The 17,851-nt window shown below is 37.1% G+C and overlaps 1 protein-coding gene across 1 annotated transcript in view; it reads right to left on the bottom strand.

Annotated features, from left to right (window-relative positions):
• TMTC2 (transmembrane O-mannosyltransferase targeting cadherins 2) overlaps positions 1–17,851 on the bottom strand; it is a 257,441-nt gene that overhangs the window by 62,389 nt on the left and 177,201 nt on the right. The window contains exons 5-7 of the mRNA XM_086749874.1: positions 12,524–12,609; positions 11,468–11,652; positions 9,667–9,745 (exon numbers count right to left, since the gene is read on the bottom strand). Of these exons, the coding sequence (XP_086606000.1) occupies positions 9,667–9,745; positions 11,468–11,652; positions 12,524–12,609 (350 nt within the window). The remainder of the gene's footprint in view (positions 1–9,666; positions 9,746–11,467; positions 11,653–12,523; positions 12,610–17,851) is intronic.

Here is a 17,851-nt window from a genome sequence, read left to right as displayed (position 1 = left end):
TTATTTGATTGGATGCTATTTTTCCCACAGGTCCCTGCTTCATTTAGCATACACGAAATGAGGAATCCACATTGCTCTTTTCTTTAAGTGGAAAATTAAGGCTCAGTCGGTTACAGCTTGACAAAGTTCCAAGCAATTAACAATGAGATCCTTTTAAAAGTAATGTAATGTAAGCAGATGTAAAAGATGGAGTTGTAATCTGCTGGTAGTATATGCTGAATACACTATCAAATTTCAAAAAGATTCAAGGCTCTCATCTATTTTCTGTGATGGCTTGTGATATAAGAAGAGATTAACATTTTCAGAGTACTGACAAAATAAATTTTTAATAGGTTTTAAGAGCTCGACTACTTTACAAGCTAACCTCTTAAAACTTTGAGGTTATTTCTGAGTGGCACATGGAGAAACAAAGCTACAATATGTCAATCTAAATGTTAAATGGTAGAGAAAGGAATTTCATTCCTCTGAAGGTTTTAGAGAGAATTCTCTATAGCTGAACTTTTTTTTTTCTGAAGAATGTGCTCCATATCATCAAGACTTGCTGTACTATAAGCAATTAGAATATGTCATTACCAAAAAAGGAAGTACTGTTAGGAAGTTCATTATTAATTTCATCTTCTAAATTATTTACAATGACACTCTTATCTAGAAAGAAATCAAAGTAATTTGAAAACTGACAAAGGCTCTGCCATCGCCATACTCAAAGACCGGAAAAATATCAAGCAATCGCTAACTGAAGCGTTAATTCAACCAAGTGACTTTATGTGTTAGACTGATGCAATTTTAATAAAAGCTATTTCAGCTTAAAACAGTTTTCCAACAAAATAACAGAGAAAACAAGTATGGATTGAGTTCTGTCATTCAGGATGCATTTGTGTGTGAGATTAAAACAATTCTGAAAAACAATATTTGTCATGTACGATCGTGTATTTTTATAAACTTTCAGTGTGAATGATTTAGTCATTAGAAAAATAGCAGAGTATCCATTGGCAAAAAACATGCCAACCAATGGTAGATAAGAGCAGGTTTCCATATTTACTTTAACAATCACCTAATTTGTAAAATCTTTCAAAACTCATGTTAAAAATCTGAAAGGTCACACAGACACAATTTATTAATGAAACTTGTCTGAGCTCTAAAGGTCAAAAAGTTGTATTCTACTTTTCTGTTAAAGGTAACAACAACAGAAAAATAAATCCATGGCAGTGGAAACCTTAAGGCATAAATGTACAGTTCTTTCAGTTCCCTAATCCATACCAACATGCAGCCGCATGCAGCTTTGCCTGCACAATGAGTGGTGGCAAGAAATTCAACAGCTAACTAGAGTAAAAGGAGACAAATAAATAATTAAAAAATTTTTACAGTTCAGTTAATATTTTCTGTTATTTAGGCACCCATTTCTTATCCTGTCTCAAAAGGAGGAAGATAGATTATTTAATTGTAACTCTATTTTACTAATGTAGTACAAGAAAACACATTAATAGGGAACTGAAACACTGTTTAAAGGAGTTTATACATAGTTCATTAACACCACATAATATTTTATGACAAAGGAATGAGTAAAGGGTTATGTTTCAACTAGACTCATGTCAATCTAACTAAAATCCTGGTACTCAAGTGGATATTCTTTGCCTTAGAGATAGAATAGTTGCAAGACTACCATTCTCCGACGCAACAGTTACCCACATTTCCCCAGAATCCTTGGGACTGAAAAATAATCTTTCAAAATAAACAAACAAACAAACAAAAAAAAATCAAAACCTCGAACAAACTAAAACAACAACAAAAACATCCCTACGAAAATGATCCCAGGATAGAATCACAGAGTAGTTTGGGTTGGAAGGGACCTTTAAAGGTCATCTAGTCCAACCCCCCCCGCCCCCCCCCCCCGCAAGAAGCAGGGACATCTTCCACTAGATCAGGTTGCTCAGAGCCACATCCAACCTGGCCTTGAATGTTTCCAGGGATGGGGCATCAACCACCTCTCTGGGCAACTTGTTCCAGTGTTCCACCACCCTAATCGTAAAAAATTTCTTCCTAATATCTACTGTGAATCTACCTCCCTCTACTTGAAAACCATCACCCCTAGTCCTGCCACAACAGGCCCTACTGAACAGCCTCTCCCCATCTTTCTTGTAGGCCCCCTTGAGGTACTGGAAGACCACTCGCTATAAGGTCTCCCCACAGCCTTCTCTTCTCCAGGCTGAACAGCCCCAACTCTCTCAGCCTGTGTTCACAGGAGAGCTGCTCCAGCCCTCTGATCATCTCCGTGGCGCTCCTCTGGACCCTCTCCAACTGGATAAATTAATTAAGTATAATTAAAGAACAATAGCAATTATACTAAACATTAAATATGTATATTAAATAGTAATACTCATAAAGAACCAGCTTGCTAGCAGCTGCTTCCCCTGAAAGGCTAACTTTTTACTCAATAATGAAGTGGAATATGAGCTTAATACAAATCCTCAAAAAAAAAATAAAATTAATGTTTTCTAAGACATATGACACTGTTAAAAAGCAAAATTACGTACCACTTACATAATTGCATGTTATATGGTTTTAGGTCAACCTCTCATCTGCTGACTTCATATTTGTTCTGTTTCAGGTGCACGTTGTCATACCAAGTAAAGGCTACCTCCTTGCAGAGAGCATGTTAGACTTTGCAATGAGCAAATACAATGGAATTATGTAATAGCACTATGGCTCTATAAGTGCCATGTACCCATACTTTCAGATTAAGATCATATGTCCCTCCTGTGGTCCTCCTCTTAGAACCCCAAAAGATATTGCTGAAAAGACAACTGAAAAATTATCTCTGTAAAGGAGACAATGCACGGTAAACCTGCCTTGCATCATCCTTCTACATGTTAATTATCTGCCACTCAAATTTCTGGATGGTAAAAAAGAAATACAGAAAATATAGCATTTGGTATTGACAAGAGTAGAAGTCAAAACAGAAAGGAAGATGCAGATACACTTTGAAAAGAAAAACATCTACACATTCAGTCAGGATTTAAATTTCATTTTCCATCATTTCTTTGAATTGAGAACATGCACAGGTTACCTTAGAAAATGACAGAAAGGTCTGCATTCCTGTGTACCATTATACCGCAAGAGGTTTTTGTCTGTCACAATGCAATTGTGCAGCTTTCTTGTGCAAATCAAGGCTGTGGACGGGCTTACCATAAATGCAATTCCCTAGATACATAACTTCCTGTTAGGTACCAGCGCATACAGTAACATAGTAAATCTAGAAGCATAGTTTGATTTTATACTATACTGATATTTAAGATATACTGCAAAAATTAACAGTCTTAGTGATAAACATGCAGTGCATGCGCATCTTCTCTGAAACAGCTGAAGCGTGTGAACTTAACGAGAATCAAGTTCTGCATAGACTAAGCATATTCTGTCTGTTTTTTTTCCTTTTACGGAACAATCTCCTTGAAGATTTCAAGGAGTGTCTTGTATTTTAAGTGGGCGTTTGATGGATGGGAGTCAATCCACATTTACTTTGGTTGAGCAGATTCGTATAGGCCTCAATTAGCCAAAGCAAAGCCTTTGATCTGATTTAATTAGACCACTAAGCTGCTTTTGAAGAAAAATACTTACAGTTGAAAACATATATAAAGGAAGGGCAAAATAAAATCAGTTGAAGCGTGGAAGTGCATGGACTTTGCACAGCTTTTTCCTGTTGTATAAAGACTTGCAGTGAAAGAAGTATATTGACACAAATAGATGCATTGAGCTCACCTGAGATAGATAATTTCATTTTCATTTTCCTACAGATGTGCAACCAGCAATAAACCATAAGAGTATGAACTCAGAATTCATAACTGAACAGGTGATTGCACTCTTTTCTTGCCTTTTACTTTATTTACACACATTTTAAAGATGTATTTTTTTTTTTTTTGTCAGTAAAACATAGATACTATACCAGTTTGGGTTTCTTTAAAGCACTCTCAACAGAATCACTTTCCATTAGAATCATGCCTAACTGGGATGCCTGTAGTCCCATTTCAGTATTGGATGATATTTTTCATCTACAAATGGACAAATGCTACAATTATACTCATTTTCATACAAAACCCAATATATTTAAAATATAAATGCATTTCAGGCTTAGACTCTTAGCTTTTTCAGAATTGTCAAGGAATTCACATGAAATTATAGATCAATAGTCCAAAGAGATAAAACTAAGAAAACCTGAGAACCTGGAAAAAACACCTAGTTCCAAACATTGCGTCCACTACCCCCTCAGTAATCCACTGCTGTAACCCTTGTACCCAGCTTAAATCCCTCAAACAAAATAAAGTAAAAAAACAGGAGACATTGCAGTCAGCCCAAAGATTTATACTCAGCTTGTCTAGCAGATATAAATGACCATTAAAGTCTCAGGGGGAGAAGAGTTAAAGTAGCGGTATGGGAGCAGGGAGGGAGAGAGAAAGAGGCACAGCCTTTTAATCCCATAACTATTGGACTGGACTCCATTCTTAGTTCCCTAGAACATATAACAAAGTATATACATTAAGAAAAAAAAAAAAAATCTTTTTTTTTTCCCATTCAAGTTAGTTTTAAAAGAAAAAAGTTTGTAATATACATTTAGTAAGAAATTACCAGTAAAGGTTCATGAGATGTACAGGAAGCACCCTGATGCCTGGAGCTCAGACAAGTGCAGGTACCATGCTCTGCATAAGTTATAATGTGGGATATGTATTTCACAGCTTAATCATCTTTGGCTCTTAAAAAGTAAGTCTTGCACAGCATGAACTGTAAAACTATACCAGCAGAAGTGTTTCTTGGAGTTTTAAACAATATTTAAAAGTAATTCAATAAAAAGCATTTAATGGGAGCAAAGGGCAAATGGGATAGGAGCCTTAACAATATTAACAGGTTTGTACAAACAGCCACATCCACCCAAAAGCATAATCAAATCAAGCGATAGCTATGTTATAATCATCAACACAGAAAGTCTCTCTGCATGCTAAGCCTTTGTACTTATGATGCAAACCTCTTCACCAGATGTAAAATCTGGCTCCCCTTTCCTGTTCTCTACCTGGCTGCCACTTGTGTATGATTTGTTTTCTGTCCATGTGCAATGTAGCAGATTAGCAAGGAGAAATCTAAACTCTAATTTGTGCATCATTAACTGTATTCACTCCTGCAATGTTAGCTTCGTCTGTAAAACTTGCATTCCTCATAAAAAAATGTTTGTAAGGCTTTGCATTAAAGGCATTTGAAAACAGACATTCAGATGTTACCTGGCAAGGGCAGATGAAGTGTGATCACGACATTTGTCTTTATGATAGTATCTTGCCAATCTAAACCTGAATAATGCCACCCCAACATCTTTCTTGTTACTGTTCGGTATTAAAATAAAGCTTCCATGGTCCACCTCACACCACTTAACTGGCAGGAGGACGAATTACTGTAGCAGGTGGGCCAGTGTGGTTTTAAAAGTAATGTAATACAACCAACTGTACAATATCCGATTTCAAGGAAGGCAACAGACATCTAGAGCAGAGGCTGATCCTTAAGCAATCCTAATATTGGCATTAAAGTGTTCAAGATCCCACAGGGACTATTTTATCTTTTGACCCCAGGTTTTAATTGAAACTTTAAACAAAATATATTACCTATTTAATGCAGCTAAGCTGGACTCTGGCCTTTGTAGTGCATGTTGCCACGCCAAGCAAATTAATCTGTGTAACCTTAGTATGCACTTTTTAATTTACATCAAAGAAATATGACATAGAGAAAATAAATACTAAGCCAACCCTATACAGCTTGTTGAATAATTATTTTGATTCTAGTTTTAGAGTTTTAATTTTTAGCTGGTTTGGGTTCTTTTAAGAAAGAAAAAATGAAAAGGTTTTACTTTTTGGTATAAAGCCAGAGAAACATATGGTTTCCTTAGCTGAGTTGCTGCACACCTGGCAAAATAAATCACAGCAACAGGAGACCAAAATCAACCCTGCAACTTTTCATATGCACAAACTTAGAACATCTGATGCTGTTTTTCTGGCCCTGCCTTTTGTATCATGAATAAAACGCAAAGTCAAATGGATGGCTTGCTTCTTGCAGCCCAATATGTCTTCCTTTAAGAGGCAAGTTAGAGTTTCAAAGGATAAGTCAGCTGGGCAGACTGGCACACCGGAGGAATGAGTCACTGTGCCTGTCAGAGCGAAAGGCCAACAGAAGGAAGGGCAGGAAAAGAAGTGTAACACCACCAGGGAAAGCAGGTGGTGTAAAGGCTTAACACTGCTGGAGTGTTAATGCTACGATGTAGGCAGCTAGGGTCTGGCGGCCGGAAGATATCGCGCTGTACGGGAAGATAGGACCCCTCTCCGGAGTTCAAACCCTAATTCAGTTTAAACAATTCGTCTCCTGTTTATTCTCTTTCGAGTATGTCATGTACACCATACAGGGAAAAAAGCTTCCAGAAAACCTTCAACAAAATAATTGAATAGTTACTAAAAATTAGAGGAAGCACTGTTTTCTTAGAGCACATGCCAATATGTGGCAATATGTGTGCCACCGAATCCAGCAGATCAATTGCCAGAGAGTCAGAATGCATCAATCACAATAAATGCAACATATAAGCCTCAAAATGTAACTATTCCTGGATTTCACGATAAGCCACGAAGACTTTTTCCACACATAGGGAGACAGGGAAGAAGCCTTCCCTCCCAAGCAGATAGGGACCACATCCCAGTTTCTCCCCCTTCCTCCCCAGCAATTAGCACATGGTGAGTGGGCACCGCTCAGAGTCAGGTTCATGCAGTTCCAAGCACACGAGACAGGACTGGCCTATTTCAGCTCCTCTACTCCCCCTTTTAAAGGCAAGAAGTAGGCAGACAAGTTTATGTAATGCTGTTTATCAAAGAAAGTGTTACAGTGAACGTGTTTATAATTTTGTCTTGAACATCAAAACAGAAATAAACAATCCAGTCGGCCTTCTGCTGCCCAGTGATGCAGCATGAACTGCAGAGCGGATGCACTCCTGATAATGGATGCGGCTGCCGCCTTCTCCTGTCACACCTAATGCAAAGAGACCACTGACTCGGTGTTTAGGATTTATCTCACCCAACTCGAGCTAGGAAGTCTAAGTTAGTCACTCAGCTGCTTTTACAGGAGAAATATGCTTGCAGGGGATTATTCGTATAATCTAAAATAGATGTCTAAATCAGGCAGGCTTAATTACTCCCCAGAGGTATCATTTTTTCCCCACACTGTAAAGTGAGCATAGCTACTTAGCTCTGTCTTGTCATTTAACCTTTGCACTATCACAGGTAGGAGAGACTAACCTTACTAACTGCAGTCATGTACGCTCACGTAGACACATCCAGGGGAGCTATAAACAAATCAGTCTGAGTCCTGCTGTTAACATAGATGCACTGCATTCAAGTCAAGTCACTACGCGACTCTTACGTAGCCTCTCAAATTGCCTTTTCAGCACAGCCAACAAGCCACGTCTCAGCAACTAGAGTGGAGCAAGTTCTGGTCGTTCCCACAACAGCAACCAAAATGCAAATATATGCTACATTAATGAGAAGTTGTACTTTACAGAGCTCCATAACAGCCTGTTGCTCTTTGCAATAGGCTGAAAGGGGCTAAGGTAACCTTAGTTGACTCTTTCTTGTTATGGCACTAGGACATCCATGAGGTGCTGGCTACTGCCTGAAAAGTAAAGAGAAGCCAGTATGCGCTAAGCAGTGGAGGGAGGAAGTGTAGCAGCAGCCAAGCCCTGGCAAAGGACTGAACCAGTCTTTGTGTTCACTATCTCTTTGTGAGTTAATAAATGCAAATTCCAGGAACAGAATGAACTTGGACATTACAGACTGTGCTTATAAAGGAGGTTGAGAAAGGTCTCCTGAACCTAAAAAAGTAACCAATTAGCAAAAAAAAAAAGTAAAAAACTAAAGAATCTTACAGGTCATAGTGATTCTAAAGGGAGCATCTATTAACGGGAAAAGAAAAAGGGTGGTAGAGGCCTGCTTTGTGATAGTAAAACCATCATGCTAGAAACAACATTGGTTTACTTTTTCCTATTTCTGAGGACCACTTTTATCAGAATTATGAAATATATATCTGCACTAAAGAGTGCAGTTAAACTTCAGAAGGTTTGCTGGAGCACTTCAGCAATCACTGTTGGACACCAATAGTAAGCAGAGGCTTGATTCATGGAGTGGCGACTGTGATAACTCCACCAGCAAATGCTGATAAATAAAACTGATAAAATAATAGTTCAGCTAAGACTCCCTATGAACAAAAGTATCTGCAATAATCAGATTGTGCATTTTAGGGATTTTAGTCACTTGCATTAATCTGACAAAGCTCAGCACTCAAGGAGAAGTAACTCCCCATTGAACTGTATGAAGTGTTAAGGAAATTTTTATACCATTATTGACATTAGATACTTTGCCACTGTGACAAGAGAAGTACTCAATTTAGCATTTACAGAGATTTGCAAACACATAGCATCAGTTACAACTACGATTTTAGAATACTTTTTTCCTATGCCCAAGTACTTGTAAGGAGCCAATAAAAGATGCTTTTCCTAAATAAGTAGAGAAGAATGAGTGGTGTCTCTTTTCAACAACTGTGGCAAACCCACTGGTATCAACCAATACATTCCCTTGAACTTTAGGCATTAGGTGGGGGGGGGGGAAGCCACAAAGCCCCACATGCTTCCTGTTGATCCTAATTGTTTCTACATCTTTTTTTAATTGCTCTACTTTGAACTACTTTAAAGGCATCTTACATCCTTTTCTGTCCCAGATAGGACAGAACTCAGAGTCCACTGGGCTAAACACTGAGGTTGCTTATCAGAAACACATGCCCTTTCAGAGAGAATTCCACTTAAAAGCATCTCTGGAACAATTAAGAACTTGCCCTCCTGTTTACAGATCTAAATAGTATAAATAATATTATCGTCTTCCTTTTATCTGTTTAATGTATCCTCTTTAAAGATGTGATGAAGAATATGAGGAGCTGAAGTTTAAGTTTATAAACAAAAAAAACCCACCTCACAGTTAAATTAATGTTTCTTGCAGTACTCAAGAGACTGACAAAATTTTGAAGGATGGATAGGGTGGTCCTGGAAGGAGAATTCTCTCATTGTAGATGTCTAACAGTACATCAGCCAGAAATCAAGTTTTTAGTACAACCTGAACAAAAAATCCAACTGCCTCTGTGGGCTTGTTTGGACATCATCTTGGTTTACAAGGAAATTTAACATCCAACATCCACACTAAATTTTATGTTACAATCAATCTTACTCAATTGAAACTATGAAGTTTCAAAAATGATTAAATAGGAGACTTAAAAACCTGCATGAATTGCACATGAGGTCTTCAAGATATTGGATGACAGATTCTGGAGGGAGAGAAAAAGACTAATCCACACATTCTAAATGTAAAAGTGCTGGATGAACACTTTTAAAGATATCCAGTATCTAACAGTCTCATCATTTATTGTGCCTTATCCAGCCTTGCAGTTGCTGGCATTTAAGCTCTGAACCTGGTTTGGCTGGTATCTACTGAAGACAATTATTTTTGTTTTTATTAGCTAATTCTTTTGAGCACCAGTTGCCTGACTAAGCTTTTTTGTTTCACTCTGTCTGACTCATCAAGTATCTTTCTGAAGCACTAACAGTGCACTTACCCATCATGTTGTATAAGCTCTGCGGTGCAAACTGCCTCGGCATTTTCTGTATTGCTTCTTTGTAAACCACAAGGGCATCCTGAAAAGAGACACACAAGTAGGACAAATGATTAGTAAAGCATCGATTTCAAAAACAGTCTTTCACATATAAAGTAAAACCAATCTATCTTAACTATCTTCCTTCCCCAAATGAAAAGGTGTAGAGAGAAAGAAAACACATCAGTATCATAAATATCACAGAAAGTTCACCTTTGCCATTTACAAGTCTTAACAGATTCAGTGAAGCTTATTGACAAGAGATCAAATCAGTTCCAATATTGCAATTCTTTTCCCAGGTGGAAACAAAAGGAATATTTTTTTAAACCCCTCAATGACTCAGGATTTTATAAACAAATATCAAATTCTATAGGCTGTCAGACAATACAGAATAATACCAAACTGCAAAGGACTTTCTTATGACTAAACTACAGTAAGTGATCTAAAAATAAAGAAATCATTGTCTACTGCCAAGTAAGAACAAAATATAATCCTCACAACTGAGGTCTGCACCACTGAAAGAATACAATGGACTATAGCATCAGGAATGCCAAAATTGGATTCCATTCGCAAATGAGCTGTACCTTGAATTACTTGATCATATATTTATGATTCATATAGCACTTAGGATGCTTACTGGTCAGTCTGTTAGCTCTGCATAATTTTTTACATCATCCCATCAATTAGGCACAGCTTGTGAAGGCTGAAATATGCTTGAAAAAAAAAACTAGATGTACGATCAAATCAAGGCTGAGTCAGACTGCAATGACCACCAGGCAGAAATCCGATGGTTTTTATTCTTAAAATCCCTTGCACCTTCCAGGTATTGCGCTGCAGCTCTACACTCTATCGGCCATGCAGACAACATGCTGCTGTTCTCTTATCTTTATGGATGTACTAACTGCCTGTGTCTGTGTTTTAACCAATTAGTAACTGCCATCTGACAGAGCTGGATTCATTGGACAGATGACAGAGAATCCATAGAGCTTGTGCATGCCTGCTCTTAAACACCTGAGGTAACTGTTGCGGTCAGGAAGAGTTATATGGATCAAACCCATGCGTAACTCCTGTTCTGAAGTATGCCTGGCAATGCGAAGAGAAAACAACTTTCTTTCAAATACTGCTAAAGGTCAAAACTCAAGCAAATGTCCAGTTTTAGTAATTTTATCAAGGAGAATGGAGAGCAATCACAACAGTCACATTTACACATGTAAATGAGGTGAGATGGGTCAGGTGCAGCTTATGGTTATATTAAAAATATCCAACCCACTTCAGCAGTTAGGTCAAGTTGTCCAAAAATAGCATATAATGAGATGTTTTTAATCACTGAAGTTTTGAATTGTTCCAACTAGGTCTTATTTTTGGAGACTCAAAGGCAAACATAATTGCGTTTTTTTCAACTAAAGATGGACTTACTCTATTTTGAGTTAAAAAGTCAGCACACTTTAGGTTGGCTGGTCTGTAATCAGGCTATATTCTTTGTGTACCAGCCATGGGGACAAAGCCAAAAAGGCTGAATTAACGCATATCATATGTGACTACTGCTAATGTTGACTCTGACATCATAACATCACAATGCTAATTAACATTGTTACACCTGTGGCTGTAAAGAATAAATATTCCCTGTAGAGAATGCTAATATTGGTTTGGTGAAATTCAACCAATTTGTGTCTGTGATGTATTTTGAAAGCCTGGACGGAAGCAATAGGTATTACTTATGTATGAAGGTTTTATCATGATATTGTGTTCAAATCTGGAGTCTTACCTCATAGTGTCCTTGTTCATGAAAAAGTTTGCCTAAGTTATAAAGACAGCTAGTAACAGAGCTTTTGTGAGCATGAGGATCTTTCAAATTTTCATCAGGGATCTCTGAACACTTCAGGAAAGTCCTCCTGGCTTCCTCTGTCTTCCCTTGGTTCATCAGGATGATACCAGTATTTAAATAGGCAGCTGGGAAGAGTGAAAAAATATTATCTTTTAATGGGATTCCATTATGATTTCTCTAATTTTTTTTTTTTTTTTACTTCAAAGAAATATCTCAAAGATATCCCTTGGTTATCTAATTTGGCTTTTGGATAATAGAGATCAATCACTGGTGTAAAGAAGAATATATAAGAGGTAAAAGTTCACAGACAAGGAAACGAAAAAAATTAGCATAAAGATGAGGAAGGAGGGAAGGGAACACTGGTTAGGCAGGGTGCTCCATTTCATTCCTCTTATGAGGACTGTATCAAGCATATAGCATCATTGTTTGAAATGCTACAAAAATATATACATCTACTTATATACACATATGTGTATATATATACATATACAGAAGATTTAATACTTAAGCTACAAAAAAAGTCAGCAATCTTAAAGAATATCCCCTTAATTTTGGAACCTATCACTGGCAACATCCTATGGATTATTTTCCATTTCTTCCAGGCAAGAAAGGAAAAATGAAAGGACTTCAAAAATATTTGTATTATTCACTCACACCACACACCGTAAAAATCAAGGACTAGTTGTAAGAAACAGAAAATAGGAGCCTGAAAATTTGGGCAGTGGCATCTATGCCTCACCACCCCAGATCAGAAGCATTTTAGGCTCTACCAGTGTAGCCCAGTGTTAACTCATCATCTGCTTCTTCCTTGCACTATATTAGTTGTAGTTGTTGACTAATAAACACTTGCTTTCAACTTAAAAATGCACAATTTCAACTTCTGCTTTCTGAACGAAAAACTTCTGGGGAAAAAAAAAAAGTGTTATTAAAGAGCAGGAAAATTTCCTTAAAAAATATAGTCAATATCATGCAAGCTTATATAATTGAAATACTTACAAGCTAGGGTGGGTCTGCTTCCAATTGCCAGTTTGTAGTAATGCAATGCCTCTGAAAACCTGCTGTTTTCCTGAAGTAGTAATCCTCTGCATAAAGACAGAAAAAAAAAAAAAAAAAAAAGAAAAAAAAAAGGAAAGAGAGAGGGAGGTTATTGCAAAGAGTAATTTCAAAAATAATACTGAAAACAAAACTAAGGTAACAAAGAAAAATATACTGACTGGTCTTTCAGAGATATAAGAAGTCTGCATGCTACAAACAATTCAATGGGATAATTATCTTGTGTGAAAACAGGATTAATTCATAGACATCAGGTGCATCCATAGGGCTTTAACAAAGCAGATGTTAAATGCAATAGTTCTAGCTTTCTTGGAAACCAGGAGATTAATTTACTCAGTTGAGAAAATGGTAGACTGTGAGACTTTTTAAAGCAGATGGAGTACGGTGGAGGTATTTGTAACTCAGTCATTCATGTTTAGCCTGCCTGTCGTCTTGAAATAAGTAGATCTTTTTCAAAAGCACAATAAAGTTAACCATCTAACACCTCACATATATTACCCTAACCAGTCTTTGCCGAGGAATTTCACTAGATTATTCACTGTACAGCCAAGCACCGTAAATATGCAAATATATTAAAATCACAAGGATTTAAAAACCCTTAAAAATTAATCATTTCAGAGTGCAGACTCGGAGCTTCTTATCCAGAGATAGATGTTCCTCTTCACATACCTCAAAGTATCCGCAAAAAAATAAATGTAGCTATTTCTTTCAGGTGGGAGCGTTTCCCTAACCTACAGCAATTTTCCCTTCCTCCTCTATGCTTGATAAGCTGCTGATAGCTTTTTGAACTGCAAAGAACTTGGACTTCTTCTGTCTCCAGACTCTAATCACAGACTTTATCTCCAGATTCTCAGGAAAACTTTTTGAATTAAACCAGTAGACATTGGGGGAAGAAAAGAGAAGAGCAGTTAGCTAAAGAAGTAACAATCATCCACGCTGTTTGCTTCTTATTGTTATGTTAGGATTAAACAGAATGGAGGAATGTATCTTCTTTTTTTTTCTATACTATCTCTTCATCAGCACCATGTGGCCTTGTTTTTGAAACTGACTCTCAACTAACCTCAGATTAGGTAGCAAATTACTTTTAATATTAACAGAACTTTTATTCAGTTGGTACTTGCAGTAATATAAGCAGTGAGGGAATAGCATTCAGGATACTCTTTGGCATGGCACTATGATGGTTTAGCCAAATGTTTTTAACTACTGTCAAGTGTCTTGCAGGTGTCAAGGATACGATCATCGGGACAGTAATAACATTTTCTAAGTTTGAGAACCTGAATTTTGTTTACTCTAAAAATTTTTATCGACTGCAATTACTTCAAGGATTATTATTTATTATTATTATTATTATTATGCTATTTTGAACCAGTTTTCCAGCAGTAGAACTAACATAAAAATAAATGAGTTGCATGGTCTGACATTTAATCTGCTTCTTACTTTAAAAAAAAAAAAAACAACAAACAAAAACATTCTTACACACAACTTTGGAACAAATTTATCAAAGAAATTCCATTCTTTAGTTCTGGAATAAATAATTTCACATATTAAGACAAGTAATACTGTAATTGGTCAACCTGAACAAAATAAATTACTTTGGTAAGTGTATAACACTTGTGCTTTTTGGATTAAAATAACTTTTATTTATAGTTATTACCAAATTAATCTTCTGTGTTCACTACATGCTGTAGTACTGGCACTCTTGATTAATTACTTGATACTTTAAGGTTTGGACTTTTTTTTCATACTCCTCTTCCAGAAATTTTTTTTTCTTTTAAAAGTTGTTCCATTAACAGACATTCTCTCTCTCTCTCTTTCTCTCTCACACACACACATATACACACACATACAAAAAAGCCACCACGCTGTTCAGATGCAAGATTGTGTGCTGAATAACAGCAAATTATAAATAATTAGTGTTTTATTTCTATTTGTTACAAGGTTTGGTAGAAGAAAAAGAAGAAAAAAAAAGGATATAATCTAAAACACTCACAGGAAAACTAAAAATAATGGTTTTAGCTGAATAAAATTAACACTTTGGGGGGTTTGCTTCTGAGAGATAATTGGCTTAGATGTTCACCTATAATGGGATAAATAGTTACTTAGATAAAATGTTAAGATTACGAACTTTGCATTAAACTGGCAAAGCATTTCTGGACTTACAGTCAATATTAGAAGAGTTTAAAGAGCAGATATATTTCACTTCCCAGATGAAAAAAATCAGATCCTTTCTAGCTGTAAGCTCAAACAACATTTAGGCATAAAAATACACCCACCAACTTCTATCTACTCACTCACAAAATGCAACTAAAACTAAAACCAAGCACTTCAAATTTAGTTACTGCCAAAATTAGTACTGCCTGTGAAATGTACTTCTCTTTTTAGACCCTGTATTATCATCTCAGTCTTTAACTACATTATTGCTCACTATTACTTCCACAAGTCTACTGTCTCATTCACCACACAGAAGGAATATAAATGAAGACTAATATAAATATTTGCCCACCTTCTTATAAATATTTACCTGTTGAGCAAAATACAAAATAAGCCTCAGGATCCAATGACAAACTACTGTTTATTTCAAAATCAGTTCAAGAAAAACTGCAAGTCTTCAGGTCCTATATTCTCCTTTCCATTGCTGCAGTTTGCAGTATCTAAGCCATTCCCAAGAGAAAAATCGTGCTGGTTTTCAGCTAGGCACTACATCTGAGAGGCAGACAGAGGTTCTGAGAAACAGCACAGTTCAGCCTTGCTGCCACATTGCTCAATCAGTGAACCTGGTCAGCCAGGACAGCAGGGCCAGCAAAGAAACAGCAGCCCAAGGGAAGGGTCCTGGGAGCACAGCAGGGATCTCATTCTCCAGAGTCTCTGCCGGCCGCTCCAGCAACGTTGAGTTCAGGCAGCAAGTCCCAGGGCTGACTCTGAAAGTGGCTGGCCCTGAAAATTGCTCACCGTTGTCAAGATGAAGATGAAGGAAAGAGATAGGCTCAAGAGAGAAGTATCTAAAGGGAATGTGTCCTTCCCTACATGACTGCAAAGAGGTCATTAGAGCAAACGCTACCAAAAAGGTTCAGCACTTAAAGTTCTTTCCAAAGAAACTGAGAGGTTGAACACAATTACCTTTGCAGCCTGTTAAGTTATATTAACAGCTCTTCAACAAGCTTCAACTGGAAGTTTGAGTCTATATTCCTTCCTTCTCCTTCAGAAATAGGTGAAGCATGGGTTATTTTGCCACAGAAACGCATCTTTTTTCACTGGAATTGAATTTGAAGTCTCTTTCACTTTAGAAAGGAGGCCAAAGCCACAAGGGGAAAATTCAGTATGTCTCCTATGTCTTACTTTCACATGCTTTAGCATTTATTATCTTCCAGATAGAGAATTTTCACCAAAGATACTAAAAATTACTTTAAAATCAGTAAAAACTGAAATGTCTTCATAAAGATAGATTAAGAGCAAAATTTGAAATAAAACTTTTCCACACCAATTCAACTAGAGAATTGCAAAACGTCCTTCAAGCAAACTGACCACAGCTGAACAGAAAGAAGTTGTGGTGTCATAACCTGGAAACTAATAGCTGCATAATTACCATAGTAAGCTAAGTTTGCAAGAAAGAGCTGACTAGCTACAGAATAGAGGAGCAGGGACAAAGGCAGATGAAGTAGGACCCACAGGCTGTAACAATGAAAGTCCATGACCTCCATGAAGTTCTTAGTATCTGTTATTCAGTCCCATTTTGATAGTCCCAATTCCTTCCTTCCTTCCTTCAACAACCTATTTCCCTCCAGTGGATTGCTAGGGCTGAAGTCAGAAACTGGCAATGGCAGTGGAGTCTGTGCTTCCTCATCTACTGGCTTTCAAAACTTTCAGACAAAATTAGTTCCTTTCCACACACCTGAAAAGGAGTGAGAATGGATTAATGATGAGTCCATAAAAATAGCAAACTATTTTTAAAAAAGATTTGGTATATGCATATTTCCATCTTTTTTTTTTGTGGGAAAAAGACTACATGTTTAGCCAAAACCTTTCAACATGGCTAGTAAATTTACCTAATTGTACAATCAAAGAATCTAAAGTTTGTTTGTCATGCTTCTCACTATATTTTATTACATTGAAGACCTCTTAAAAAAGTTCAGAGTGCATTTGTAAAGCTCAACAAATACATAGTTCTACTCCTTTTTAAAGGACACAGTTGATTTTAATCTCATATTGCCACTCCCTTTGTCTATATGAAACAAAAAGGGGTGGGGGGTGTGGGGGGGGAGTTTGCCCTGAATGACCAACTTCTAGACCCAGAGGAAGAACATCCCTCAGCTGGAGTTCACACCTTGCAGGCACTGCCAAGTCCCCAATAGCTCACCTCTCCCAGTGACTGAGGCAGGTGGCTACATAAGAAATTTCCTCCTAAAGCCAGGAGTGGATCTGTTCTTGACATGCCTTTCCCCTTCTTTGTTTACACTTCAAAATTATAACTGCTCTTTGGAGATGGCTGGCAGAGAGAAGAAGGAGCAGACAGAAAGAATACAAAAGCAGTAATACAGCACAAAGCACTGAACATAACCCAGTGGTGGAGCAGAGCGACTGGCAGGTACTGAGTATAGACCTATCTTTTGTAGTTACAGAGACACAAAGCCTTCCTTCTTCCTTATGCAAGGATGAACAAAGGAAAGCACATCCTTGAAATAAGGATGCTTGATACAGAAAAGTAAGCTCAAGTGATTAACTTAGATGAAGAGCTTAAAGTCTAACAACCTTTTCCAGTTGTTAAGAATACCAAGCTAAATAAAGAAAAAGCATAACCCCAAAATGTCCCCCAAAAAACCAAAACACAGGACCAGTTGCTTCAAATTTGCACTTCCAAAACTTTTCTCTCTCCGGTCCATCTCCTAGTTGTAGGGTAGATAAATTAAAATGTTAATGGAAACATTGCAACTTCTGTTCAGAGAAAGTTTACTGACATAACTGGGAAAATGTGAAGTCTGTCAGATGGAGGGAGGGTGGGAGGGAAGTCAATGGCTCCTTCAGCCCAGTAAGACAAGTACTGTGGAGGAATAAAGTTTCTCACTAGAAACACATGAGGACGAAATTACTCAGAAAAGAAAAAGCTACTTAAACCACAGGACACAAAGTAAACAGTTATAAATTGACCATGAATTAATTTAGGATTAATTAGGAGACAAGTTCTAACTATCAGAGTAGCAAGATTCTGCAACAAGCTTACAACATGATTTTTTTTTTTTTTTTGGTGACATTGTTTCTACCTAATTTCACAGTGGA

This window comes from Chlamydotis macqueenii, chromosome 1 (genome assembly GCF_036417535.1).
Source record: "Chlamydotis macqueenii isolate bChlMac1 chromosome 1, bChlMac1.mat, whole genome shotgun sequence".
Classification (NCBI taxonomy): Eukaryota; Metazoa; Chordata; class Aves; order Otidiformes; family Otididae; genus Chlamydotis; species Chlamydotis macqueenii.
Note: the sequence above shows the minus strand (reverse complement) of the source record. Positions and strands in the feature narration are given on the sequence as shown.